At 36.8% G+C, this 13,695-nt stretch overlaps 1 protein-coding gene across 9 annotated transcripts in view; it reads right to left on the reverse strand.

Moving 5' to 3' along the window:
• The window catches only part of LOC132133802 (calcium-dependent secretion activator 2-like), a 173,774-nt gene that overhangs the window by 56,270 nt on the left and 103,809 nt on the right, over window positions 1–13,695 (reverse strand). For all 9 annotated transcript variants that reach the window (XM_059546785.1, XM_059546792.1, XM_059546791.1 and 6 more), the window contains exons 12-13: window positions 12,575–12,711; window positions 4,326–4,513 (exon numbers count right to left, since the gene is read on the reverse strand). In XM_059546785.1, the coding sequence (XP_059402768.1) occupies window positions 4,326–4,513; window positions 12,575–12,711 (325 nt within the window). The remainder of the gene's footprint in view (window positions 1–4,325; window positions 4,514–12,574; window positions 12,712–13,695) is intronic.

Genomic DNA, 13,695 nt, shown 5'->3' on the forward strand with positions numbered 1-13,695 from the left:
TCTTGTATATCAAAACATTATTCATGCATTTGTAACTGCAGGTTAAATGCATTCTTGTCCAGCACTACACAGTGTAATACATCTAAATGCCACTTCCAATGAATCTTCTGCATTTCCTCTGCATTAAAAGATGAGTTTGTTGATACTGATTTCCTTGGCAACAGCCCAAATGTATTATTATTCTAAATAACTGATTCCTTTAATTAAAAACAACTACAACCCGAATTCCGGAAAATTTTAATAAAATGAAAACTAAAAGACTTTCAAATCACATGAGCCAATATTTTATTCACAATAGAACATAGATAACATAGCAAATGTTTAAACTGAGAAAGGTTACAATTTTATGCACAAAATGAGCTCATTTCAATTTTGATTTCTGCTACAGGTCTCAAAATAGTTGGGACGGGGCATGTTTACCATGGTGTAGCATCTCCTTTTCTTTTCAAAACAGTTTGAAGACGTCTGGGCATTGAGGCTATGAGTTGCTGGAGTTTTGCTGTTGGAATTTGGTCCCATTCTTGCCTTATATAGATTTCCAGCTGCTGAAGAGTTCGTGGTCGTCTTTGACATATTTTTCGTTTAATGATGCGCCAAATGTTCTCTATAGGTGAAAGATCTGGACTGCAGGCAGGCCAGGTTAGCACCCGGACTCTTCTACGACGAAGCCATGCTGTTGTTATAGCTGCAGTATGTGGTTTTGCATTGTCCTGCTGAAATAAACAAGGCCTTCCCTGAAATAGACGTTGTTTGGAGGGAAGCATATGTTGCTCTAAAACCTTTATATACCTTTCAGCATTCACAGAGCCTTCCAAAACATGCAAGCTGCCCATACCGTATGCACTTATGCACCCCCATACCATCAGAGATGCTGGCTTTTGAACTGAACGCTGATAACATGCTGGAAGGTCTCCCTCCTCTTTAGCCCGGAGGACACGGCGTCCGTGATTTCCAACAAGAATGTTAAATTTGGACTCGTCTGACCATAAAACACTATTCCACTTTGAAATAGTCCATTTTAAATGAGCCTTGGCCCACAGGACACGACGGCGCTTCTGGACCATGTTCACATATGGCTTCCTTTTTGCATGATAGAGCTTTAGTTGGCATCTGCTGATGGCACGGCGGATTGTGTTTACCGACAGTGGTTTCTGAAAGTATTCCTGGGCCCATTTAGTAATGTCATTGACACAATCATGCCGATGAGTGATGCAGTGTCGTCTGAGAGCTCGAAGACCACGGGCATCCAATAAAGGTCTCCGGCCTTGTCCCTTACGCACAGAGATTTCTCCAGTTTCTCTGAATCTTTTGATGATGTTATGCACTGTAGATGATGAGATTTGCAAAGCCTTTGCAATTTGACGTTGAGGAACATTGTTTTTAAAGTTTTCCACAATTTTTTTACGCAGTCATTCACAGATTGGAGAGCCTCTGCCCATCTTTACTTCTGAGAGACTCTGCTTCTCTAAGACAAAGCTTTTATAGCTAATCATGTTACAGACCTGATATCAATTAACTTAATTAACCACTAGATGTTCTCCCAGCTGAATCTTTTCAAAAATGCTTGCTTTTTTAGCCATTTGTTGCCCCCGTGCCAACTTTTTTGAGACCTGTAGCAGGCATTACATTTTAAATGAGCTAATTAAGTGGATAAAAGTGTAAAATTTCTCAGTTTAAACATTTGCTATGTTATCCATGTTCTATGTTGAATAAAATATTGGCTCATGTGATTTGAAATTCCTTTAGTTTTCATTTTATTAAAATTTAAAAAACGTCCCAACTTTTCCGGAATTCGGGTTGTAGTTTGAGATTAATAGACCTATCCCAGGGGTGTCAAACTCAGTTCCTGGAGGGCCGTAGCCCTGCAGAGTTTAGTTCTAACCCTGCTCCAGCACACATATCATGTAGTTTTCAAATAAACCTAAATGATTAGATTAGCTGGATCAGGTGTGTTTAATTAGGGTTATATCTAAACTGTGCAGGACTGTGGCCCTCCAGGAACTGAGTTTGACAACCTTGGCCTGTCCCATTTTTGACTCCCTCCCACTGTTAAAATGTAACTAAGTAATTTTTACTCTGAGTAAATTTTAAATGAGCTACTTTTTACTTTTACTTGAGTAGATTTTTTAGACTGGTACTTTTACTTGTACTTAAGTAAAATTTCATTAATGTAATGGTACTTTTACTTGAGTAGAATATTTTTGTACTCTTTCCACCTCTGATATATATATATATATATACATATATTACAGAAAAAATTATATATTAGAGATTTTACTTATCTGTGAGTGGCAAAAGTATGTGAAACTCCAGGATTAGCTGTTAATTTGAAGGTGAAATTAAGAGTCCATCTGTTCAGAGGTGTTTTCAGTCAGTAAGATGACTGTTTTATTTAGAGAACAGAGATCTACCTTTGTCTGATCATGTTTATGGAAGAATATCATGGCACATGCAATTTTGAGAATAAGTCAGAACTGTGAGATATAAACTCAAAATTGTGAAAAGTTTGAAATAGTGAATAATCAGTTAAAAAGTAACAATGATTTTTTTATGTGTATTCTGTGGCAGAAACAAGCTATTTTTTAATATAAAAATGACTATTGCTACACACACAAACATTTTATGAATAATTTTACAGTGATACTTTGTACAATGTGTTGAATTTATGCTATAAACTCATTTTGAACCATAACAACATCATCTTGACTGGCTAAAAATGTCTTTGGAAGATCTGTGCACTATAATGGATATCAAGCAGAGTGAATAAGAGTTAATTATTTTTATTAACTTCACTTTTTGTGCCTTTTCTCTTTCTGACATCTGAATTCCCCCCATATATGTTGCCGAGAACACTCTCTTTTGGGCTTCACAGCTGAACTGTCATTATTCAAATGATACCTCCTCCAACAAAACTCGTGCCAATTTTCCTCAATTGTAGCTGGTGATTAGCTAGAGAGGCTAATCATTACTGTTCCTAATTGATTAAATAAGCCATCAAAGAGAGGGAGCACATCCGTGTGTATTTAACATCTAATAACTCAATTGACGGTTGATTCGAGGTAAGTAGAAAACGAACAGCTTTCAGTATACGCTAAACACAAAGGACTTCGCCAACAAGTGGACAAGGGACACTGCTCATACCCGAGCCGCATTCTGTCCTCTCACTGCTAACGTAAAGCACATTTCCGTCTTTAAGTAATGTCAAACCATCAATAGTTCACACAATCAATTACAGAAAACAAGCCTGTTATATGAAAATCATATCCTCGGAGGCCTTATGAAAGAAAAAATGTACAAGGAGCACAAACGGACTTCGTAATTACAGTTTAATTGCTTTGTGTTTTGAGATAATGGAGAGGCATTAATTAATTTGCCAAGCAGACGCTCTCTGTCTTTCTTTGAGTGAAGCGGGAACATGTCAGCCATGCTGAGCGCCTCCTGAGTGATTAAAGAAATTCTTCTGTCTTGTTGTTCCTTTTGTATACTCACCCATTATGTGTGGACAAAAGCCATTCGAAGTGTTTTTTTCTTTTTTCTTTTTGTGATCTATCAAACATGTGGGACTTCTCATTTGTCCAACATAAATGAAATCCTTGATTTCAAACACTTAATAAGTGAGAATTCAAAATGCACAACCTCTATGGAAAGCAAATGTTCCTTGCTATTTGAAAGGGCACTAGGGCGTTGCTTAAGTGTTTGTTTTTATGCATAAATTTATACAAAAATCTTTTTTGCATGTCAGGTGCTTACATTATATTTTTTAGATATCTTTCTATCTTTCCCATAATGAACACATAAAATGTTGCTCTCAATAAAATGTATACACTACAAAAAATAAATAAAAACAACTTTTTAGAATTTATACAATTGAAATGCTAATTGTATAGCGTATCAAAAAAATAAAAAAATAAATAACAATCAAATATCAAATACTCATATATACACTCATTTATTGAAACACAAATATATGTGTGTGTGTGTGTGTGTGTATAATACAAATAATATATCACTGCCACTTAAAATTCTATGTAAAAATGCAACACTATTTAAAAAAAAATTATTATTATTTTTTTTTTATAGATTTATTTTGATTCTGTCTAGACATCCTTTCTGTAGCTTAAACAGCAGAGCATGGCACTAGCATTGCCAAGGTCACGAGTTCAATTCCCAGGAAAAGCAAGGACTGAAAAAAAAAAAAAAGAAAAAAAAAAAAAGTGTACCCTGAATGCAGTGGAAGGCACTTTGGGTAAAAGCATATTCTAAGTGCATAAATGTAAATTTAATGTCAGTGAAAAGTTGTACAAAATAACCCGGCGTTCGTGAACCTGTTTCCGTGGACATGTGAGGCACAGAAGGCATAGCTGTAGTGTAGGAGGGTTGGGTCCACCAGGATGTTGTTATCTGTAAAATCCATCAGGTCTTTCAGGTAGCAGAGGTGACGATGACAGCCCCTCACCCCATATCGGGCGCAGTACTCATCCAGAACAAACACCTGGCCTGGGCTGAACCAACCCTGAAACACAACAACAAGATCAGAATAAATTATCTGGACTATTTATACTCGACTATACTATAATACAATATTGATTCAAATGACAGTAAAGACATATATAATTCTACAAAAGATAGATTTCAAATAAATGCGGTTCTTTTTACTTTCAAAAAGAATCCTGAAAAATGTACTTAACTTTTTCCACAGAAACATAAAGAGCTATTTTAACAGCTATTTTAGGGTGTAATAATATTTCAGAATATTACCGTTTTAACTGTATTGTTGATTAAGTAAACAGAGCCTTGGTGAGCATAAAATAATTAATTTAAAAACATAAAATACTCTAGTGCAGTGGTTCCCAAACTTTTCCATTCCACGACCCACCTAGACAAGTGTAATCTATTTCATGACCCACCACAATATTTGAGGAAAAATAAAGGTTGATATTACTTTAAGCCTAATCTTACTTAAAAGTTTGATGACAGAAATGAAGTATTTAAGAAAAAAAACCTTTTTATTTTAGAGTAGGCCTACACCTGAAAAAAATCACTATTAATATTTAAGTTTTAATTTTTGTTTACAGACTTTAGAATATGTAGTGTCCATAAAAACGTTAAACAGGCTCACTCCAGTGAACTGTAATCTGCGCTGCTGTGTTTTGTTGCAGAAAATGCATTCACGATCCTTCCGTGTGTGTCGGTGAGAACGGAGCACAATCCAACACTTTTTTTAGAAAAAGCATAAGAAGCAAAGCAGAACTATCTAAAACTGTTTGGAGATTAAAATAATTGTGAAATAGGTAAAAAATAATAATAAACATGTGTCTCGTTTTAAATAAACAAAAAAAAAAAAAAACTGGATGACATTAAGTTCAGGCAGAAATTTATTTTAGCAATGGTTAAATTAATGTTCAGCAATATCTTCAAAAGATTTCTGAACTTTGGCAAATTTTTCTCTAAAAAGAGATGATACGTCAAGGAGTATTGCATTATTTTTTTGTGCATTTTGTTATGTGGAAATGTTTAAATCTTGTAGTGTTACAATTAACCCTGCGTTTGTGCACTGCTCACCCTGTACATGTGAAATGCTTTTTACAAACCGTTTCCCGAACGAAAAAAGTGCACAGAGCTCAAACGGACGATAGAAATGAATGAACATGGCCTACCTGAAACCGTTTTCGTAACATTTGTTTTCTGGTGTATGCAATCTCATGCGGAATATAGTGTATTGAAGTGAGCAAGTTTTTCTCTTTTAATAATGCGGACCGATTGAACCTTTTAATGACATTGCTCTGAGACCTTCACTGTTATTACAACTCGTGCGCGCCCGCGCTTCAAAACACGCAAAGCACGCGGACTTAATTGCAATTCGAAAATCACACTAAGGATATTGCAGTCCTTATTAATGTTGGTGGGCTATATCATTGTGACGAGTGGGTTCCCGGTTCCCGCCTCCTCCTTCCCGTGATTGAGAAGTTTTTAATGTGTTAGACTGGTGCCGAAGCCTGGGAGGAAGGAGGGACGCGGTGCCGAAGATCCCTCGGCACTGAGGTGAATCCGCAGTGCCATCGAGCAGGGCGAAGGAGGATGCTCGAGGCGGTGGGCTGGAGTGAGTTGCCGGGGAGACGGACGCTCCTCTTTTGTATCCTTCCGATCTCCTCCGTGGTTCTCGAGACTGGTGAGTCGAGCAGGTGTCGCTCAATTCCAATCACTCCACCGGCCTCGCACCGTTCCCACTCGTCACTTTCGTGCAGCCCTAGACTGAACTGTGTGTGTGTGTGTCATTGAAACGCAAATTTAGCTGCAGCCAAGTGACTTTGTGCGACCCACCTTGTTCCATTCTGTGACCCACAAGTGGGTCGCGACCCACAGTTTGAAAACCCCTGCTCTAGTGTATACTATTATAGTGCTATGCAAATTATACAATGTGCGATTAGTTATCACGACTTAAAATTCAACATAAGTATAAGTAATAATTTGTTGTTTCTTTCGACTTAAAATTAAGTGTTCATACTTGACAAGGTAGATAACTTTGGTTAAGTTGAATATTTAAGGTATCTAAACACAATTTAAGCTGTTAAAACTAATTGTAAATAAGTAGCTAATTATAAATAAGCGTATTAAAAATACTTAGAAAATAAGCAATTAAGTATAGTTAATTCCAAAAATACTAGCTCATATATGTTCATTCTCTCTGAGGCTCATAGATATCCAACTTGTATATCATTTACTCTGGTAAAAATATGTCAGTTACAACCTTTAATAAACATTTATACGGTATGTCTTTGATTTGATTTTCTCACGTCACTTAATTGTCATTCTTGTAATAATAATAAAAAAAAAAACCTCAGTAAAGTCTATTTTTAGCTTGCATTTGGCGCTTATTTTGGACCTTGAATACACGTCGCTTAATAAAGACATGAAACATACACGTTCTGTATCTTAAGGCCAAAAGCAACCACAAAAGTACCACAGCAAACAGCGAAGAAAAAGTTTTTCAAACGCCGCTGCCTCTGCGTGACCCCTGCAGGACCTCTATGATGTCGCGACATTTACCATGCGTACCTACTGTAGTTTCTCCTCAACACTGCTACGCTAATTGAACACGAAGTGTCTAATTTCAGCACGCCTCTCATTTCACGCCAAGACACACAAAAAAAACAAAACCGCAGCGTGCAAGATGAGCTCTTCCAAAAAATATTGTTAAAAACACCCCGTCTATTTCCAACATTTAAACAAACGAGTGCAAGGTTAAGTGCAAACAATTAATTCATAGGCAGAAAAGTCGCACATAATGCGGGCGAGTGGAGATCGCCGCAAGGCTCCTGTTGCAATCATTAGCTCATTCATCCTTCACATAATAACTAAATTAGGCACGAATCTTACAAACTTAATTAAGATGCCTTCTCTGAAGGAACATTAGCAAATTAACACTTTGAGGGGGCCGCTCGCCCACGACAGTGCGGAGGGCCGCGAATCAGGAGAACTGCGATGTGTCTCAGACGTTCGCAGGAGACTGATAGTCACGAGGGACCGGCGCTCGCGGCACTGAGCAGCAGACGAGATACCGAGACCCCACAACCTCAATGCAGGAGCAAAGACAGAAAGCTTCATTAAAGTCCAATGCTGATTTGAACAAAGCTGATGCGCGGTATATTTTGAGATACTGTACGTCCACGTTCAGCTCATCCACGGCCCTCCTTCCAACAAAAGATCTGTCTGATCTACGCAAACCTGTTCTATTGCTATTTAGAGTCAGACGCCGTTCAAGCTCTTCAATATTTACTGATCCTACATGAATGTGCATATGATACGGTACACAAAAAGCATCCAACCTTGCAATCTCAAAGCAAGTGTCTCACACTCACATAAAGGTTTCAAAATAAACACTCATCTTTAAAGGATTAGTTCACTTCCGCAATAAACATTTCTCGATCATTTATTCACCCCCAAGTCATCCAAGATGTTCATGTCTTTCTTCAGTCACACACACACACACATATATACACACACACACTTTTTAACCACAAATGTTCATCTTGCACTAACTCGACTTCACGCATTATATAGTCACGTTGGAAAGCTCACGGGTGACGCTGGTGGAAGTACCGACCCAGTGTTTACAAATGAAGGTGAAAAGAAAGTTTCTTTGCATCTGAAGACAGAAAAACAGACATCTTGGATGACATGTAGGTGAGTAAATTATCAGGATTTTTTTTTTTATTCTGGAAGTGAATTAATCTTTTAAGTAAAAATTGGCTTGGGTGAGTAATAAAAGGAGTTTCTCACCAGTTGGCTGTAACCTTTTAGACAAACAAACATCATCTACTAAAGATGGTTTTTCTGGGAAGTCCAATTTTTTTTTTTCCTCCAGAACCTCATGTGGAGGATTTCTACGCTTGAAAAAATTTGGTGAAGAAACTATTTTCACTAGCAATTTTCACTTAAACGAACTAAAGCTTAAGCAAACTAACACTTTAACGAAGAATTAAATACTCGGCAGGATTAAATGGGAAATTTTGAAGTAGAAAGACCGAAATAGTACTCTCTCTAAATATTATTCTAAAATTAAATATGATTTTTCTTAACCTAAATATCAGAAAATGTACTATTTCCAGAAATGGTTCTAGACTCAAATAATCTTTGTATTATTTACAAGTTCAAAAAACCTTTCATGTATTTATTTATACAGTGTAATATTAAGCATCTCAAATGAAAATGAGGGGAAAACCCTAAACCTCATATACAATGATGCAAGTGAAAACAATGACCTGCAAGGTTATAAGAACAATGCACAATAACAAATTATGCAAACTAATGTTTTATGAACACTACAAAATGTATCAAAAGTTAATTAATTAAAAAAGTTAGTTTTGAGCTCTTGCATCTTGTTTTTAATCAATCTCTGACATCCAAAGGGCTTAACAATAACTTGAGATGCACAAAAATTATAAAAGTTAATAATAATAATAAAATAATAAACAAATATAACAACCTTATACATTTATTGTTGTTATGGAGGGACATAAAATAGATAATTCCCAGATATTTTTGCGTAAAAACCTTGTTGTTATAACTTCTTTTAGTTATTAATATTAATTATATTAAAATTATAATATTCCTTTGTGACATGCTAATAATAAACATTTAAAAATGCTAAATAAAACAGTATCATTTTCGGAGCCAGTTGAAAAATTGTCAGGGTAAGTGCAGATTTAAACTACTTGCCCAACTTGGCCAGCAAAAAACAAATAAGAAAACATTGAGGCCTGAGCTACTGCCCTTCTTTCCACTTTTCCCCTACAACCTTCTTCTGTCACAGAACATCTCTTGTCTTCTTGGTCAGCTCTATTAATATTGCACCATTCAGGGCTGAGGAACGGTGGCCCAGCGCCGAGCCGAGTGCCACAAGATGTTCCACTCTGGCAAACAGATGGCCTGCTCGTGTCTTGGCTCCTAGCGCTCAATTAACCGCTAACGACCGACTGAGACGGCAGCAGCATCATGCTAACCAACACGGCCCGGTCTGGCTCTCCTCGTCAAAAAAAGAAAATCTCACACACAGAAGGAGAGACGGATGACAAAACCTTGCTTGTGGATGACAAAACCTATTTAGTATTTTTTGGCTTAATACATATTATACAAGGAAAGTTTACTAATAGAAACAAACTTAGGTTCTGTATGATAAAAAAATAAATAATAATAATTACATTAGTAGTATTTATTATACAACTATATAAAACATATAGGAATTTACTTTTGTCAGAGTAAGTAAATAAATAAGTAAACATATTATATAAAATATCCTATATATATATAATTGACAAACCAAGCTAATGAGACAAAAGTGTCAGTCGCTCCTGTTAGCCTGCTAGTTTCATGAGTGTCTCTTATGTGGTCAAGTCCTGAATCACTTTATTTCCACCAGTAACTGACGGTAATAGAAAGCTTTTTTATGTCCCATCTAGAAGCCATTATGGTTGTTAATAAGGGTGAATGTGGAGGAGTGTGTCACAGGGAGAATGTGTGATTATGGGATGGAGGGTGAAGGGGATGTGAGTAATTTCATTAAGTTTGAAGCATGACTGGTCATCACTGCCCCTAATTTGAAAACACATTCACAGCCTGAACTTTTTGATTGCAAAAATATACTTTTTTTTAAATTGCTTCTGAAGATGCACACACAGTCCAATGACACCAGTGTACACATTCCCTGTAGTCAAGAAAAAAAAAAAAATCAAAATATTGGTCTTTGAATCACCAACAGCTCACTGAGCCTAATCCCTGTATCAAACGACAGCTGACGCAAAAAAATAACAAAAAAACAACAGCACCACTTATTGATTTTCCTTGAGGCTGCATGTATTGATTGTGAGATTTTTAGAGTGGGTTTGATAATCTGAGACTTGAATGCTTTGTTAAAAAATTGCATTTATTGTATAAATATTATCTCATGTTATTTTATGTTGAAATAAGATTTTCTTTTATTATATACACAAATATATGTATATAGATATATGTATATATACATATCTATATATACACATACATATAAATACACACAACAGTCACACACACACATATATATATATATATATAGAGAGAGAGAGAGAGATACACAAACACATATATACAGTATATATAAAATGACAAACGATAAGAAAAGCCTGAAATTGAAAAACCTGTACTAAAATTATATATATTATATAATAAATATATAATATAAAAATATATATTTTTACAATATTATTACTGATTTATGCATTATAATATCCATTAAAGTGGCATGTTTATGCATTACATATATCGAAAATTCAAATCTGTGTAATTATGATCCTAAATGTTAAATGTTTTTTGTAACCTGTATGTAACGTCATACAAAAATCACACAAACAAAATTATTATTATTATTAAGAAGTATGAAACTAGCAGATTAACGAGCCACTGATGCTTTTGACTCATTAGCGTCATCAGATGTATTGAAATTATTTTTGGAAGGTCTGAGGATGTTTATGGCATTTAGTGCAGAGATTGCACTAGCGACCCACACTCTGTAAGATATAAGATAGAGATCGTAGGCAATCATATAGTATTTATGTAGTCTGCTGAAAAATCCCATTCCCCCTCCATTCGTTTGCTTGAAAACAGGCCCACTCCCCCACAGATGTCACATCCCAGAAGGCATGGGAAAAGCAGCACATTCAGGTGGCTTTTGTGGCTCTCTTTTAGGCGAACACAGAAGTTTGAACAAAGGCTGTAGAGCCTTCACAAAGAGCCAAACACAGACAGAGTCATTCAGAAGCTGAATGGACAACAGAAGGTGCTCACTCAGAGCAGGTACGAAGTGACAAAGGGGGTGAAAAGACAGAGGGAAAAAAACAACTGAGGGTGTTAACAGCAAATGGTGAAAAAAATAACACTTATATGTAACTTTATATTGTGTACTGAGTTATACAAAAACTTACATTTGAATTTGCACTGTTAGCTGTGTTTGCTACCTCCACCCAACTTGTCGTCAATCAAGGACAATTCACCCATGTATGTGCCTAACGACTGTTCCAATTTCATCACACGCACAGACACAAACACACTAACTCAGTCCACAGCAGGGATCTTTTATTCAAGGCAGTAAATGGAGAAGACGGGATGTAAGCGGATGGTTTTCCTATTTGGGTTGTATTGATTGGAAGCGTTTATCCCCGTCTTAACCATGAGCCCTGCCTCAGCCGGAGGGCTACATCCCTCCCCTCCAGTCATACAAACCCCTCCCCATATTTAATACTTTCACCAACACATAACACGCTCACTCATGAGAAGACCTGGATGTGATCGACAGACTTATCATACTTATTTTGGGAATACATTTTTAAAAAATAATAATTTAGCCTAATTATTACCTAATAAACAATTCTAATGAAGAATCAAATTAATCAACACCATGCAGCACAGCCATTGCAGTCTAAACCAATTCTGAAAGAATGATTCTTAAATGCTGGTACGATTTAGAGAATTAAAACCATTCATGCGACCAGTGTAGTCCAACTGATTGAGAATGAATTACTATGATCTGGTTCTTTTTAGTGAATCCAAAACATATAGCACAACCAGTCTAGTCCGACTCCCGGATGATTCTGAATGTTTTGCATTAATAAGTTATTTTCACTCATTTAAAACCATACAGTGTAGCCAATGCAGTCCAACCAGTTCCTCAACAAATTATTCTTAAAAAACAACAACAACAACAGCAGTGATTCTCAAATGAATGATTCTTATGAGCCAGTTCTTTTTAATGAATCAAAAATATACAGCATAATCAGTGCAGCCCAACTGATGATTCGTATAAATCAGTTACTTTTAGTAAATCAAAACTATAGTGCAACCAATGTATCCCAGACAATTATATCTCCACTTTCTTTCCCAAATAATTATTTCTCAAAAGTACAAAAAAAAAAAACAGTTGAGGACCAGAATTGTTCAGTAGAATTGCTAGCTAGCTGAATAAAAACACATGCTATCTAATATGTGTGATTATTCAGATAACAACAACAATCTTCTCCATCACAGCACACTTTTGTGTTCTCACCAGGCAGGAAAAGGAGTCGTTCATGCGGTGTACGAGTGTGTGTTTCTGCAGGGTGATGAACAAGCTGGCGTGGCTGAAGTTGCAGGGCATGGCAGAGATGAGCTCCTCCACTCCCTGTCTCTGAGTCTTCTCCAGACCTGCACCAGAAACACACATTCAGAAATATGGCACGCGCTGGCATACAGGACCATTTTGTGCTGAAAATCCTATCCCCACCATGAGAGATGGCCAGTTAATGCTTGTTTGTGCTGTAAATACATGAAGACATCAATTAGGGCAAAGGAAAACAAACATTCCCAGCTTCATATTGAAAGGTAAATGTATATTATGAACTATTTTTGATGTACTACTACAACAATTCAAATGAGGCCACTGTGGCAGAACATAAGTGTGGTTCACACCTTGAAACGCTGTGTAAAAGTCAGAAATCTGTGTTTGGTTACACACTCCCCATCTTTGCACACAGCCTGAGTGTTTGTATTTCACCTCTTTTGGCCAAAGCTATGCTGTGAAACTCCACATTTCTGCTGCAAAAACTGGCAGGCGCTCTGAAACGTTAGGGAAGCATGGCTGTAAACTGCTGTAAAATATTAGCACTTTGCCCACATGCCCACATAAATATCGGCACCAAAGTGCTCTAATTTACCAATCGACCACCTCTCGCATTCAAACCAGCATTCAGCCTTTTAAAATAAAGTCAGGTCTGGCTAAAAAACACTCTGTGCCCTTCGCTAAGCTGCGACGGGCTGAATGTTCTGATCTTTAGCGCATTAAAACGTTTAAAACGCCGATGTGTGGAAACAAAATATAAAAAATAATGTGTGACTTCAAAGCACTTAAAGCAATTTTTCGGTGGCTGGTGAAGACAGGTGAGTTGTATAAAAGTGATGTCACTCGTTCAGACCACGCTGATTGAGTCTCGACCTTGAGTAGAAGGAGCACACCTTTGTGAGAGCGCTGTAATTAGGACGAACACGTGCACACGTTGGCCAACGGTCTCTCCCGTACACATTCAGACTTCCTGACACGGCTTGGGTGGAGAGGAACGAGGGGGAATTGAATGCAGGAGGGGAAGAAAAGAAAAAAACCCTGACATATTCGGCATGATGCAAAGAGGCCAA

The sequence above is a fragment of the Carassius carassius genome, chromosome 50, assembly GCF_963082965.1.
Source record: "Carassius carassius chromosome 50, fCarCar2.1, whole genome shotgun sequence".
Lineage (NCBI taxonomy): Eukaryota > Metazoa > Chordata > Actinopteri > Cypriniformes > Cyprinidae > Carassius > Carassius carassius.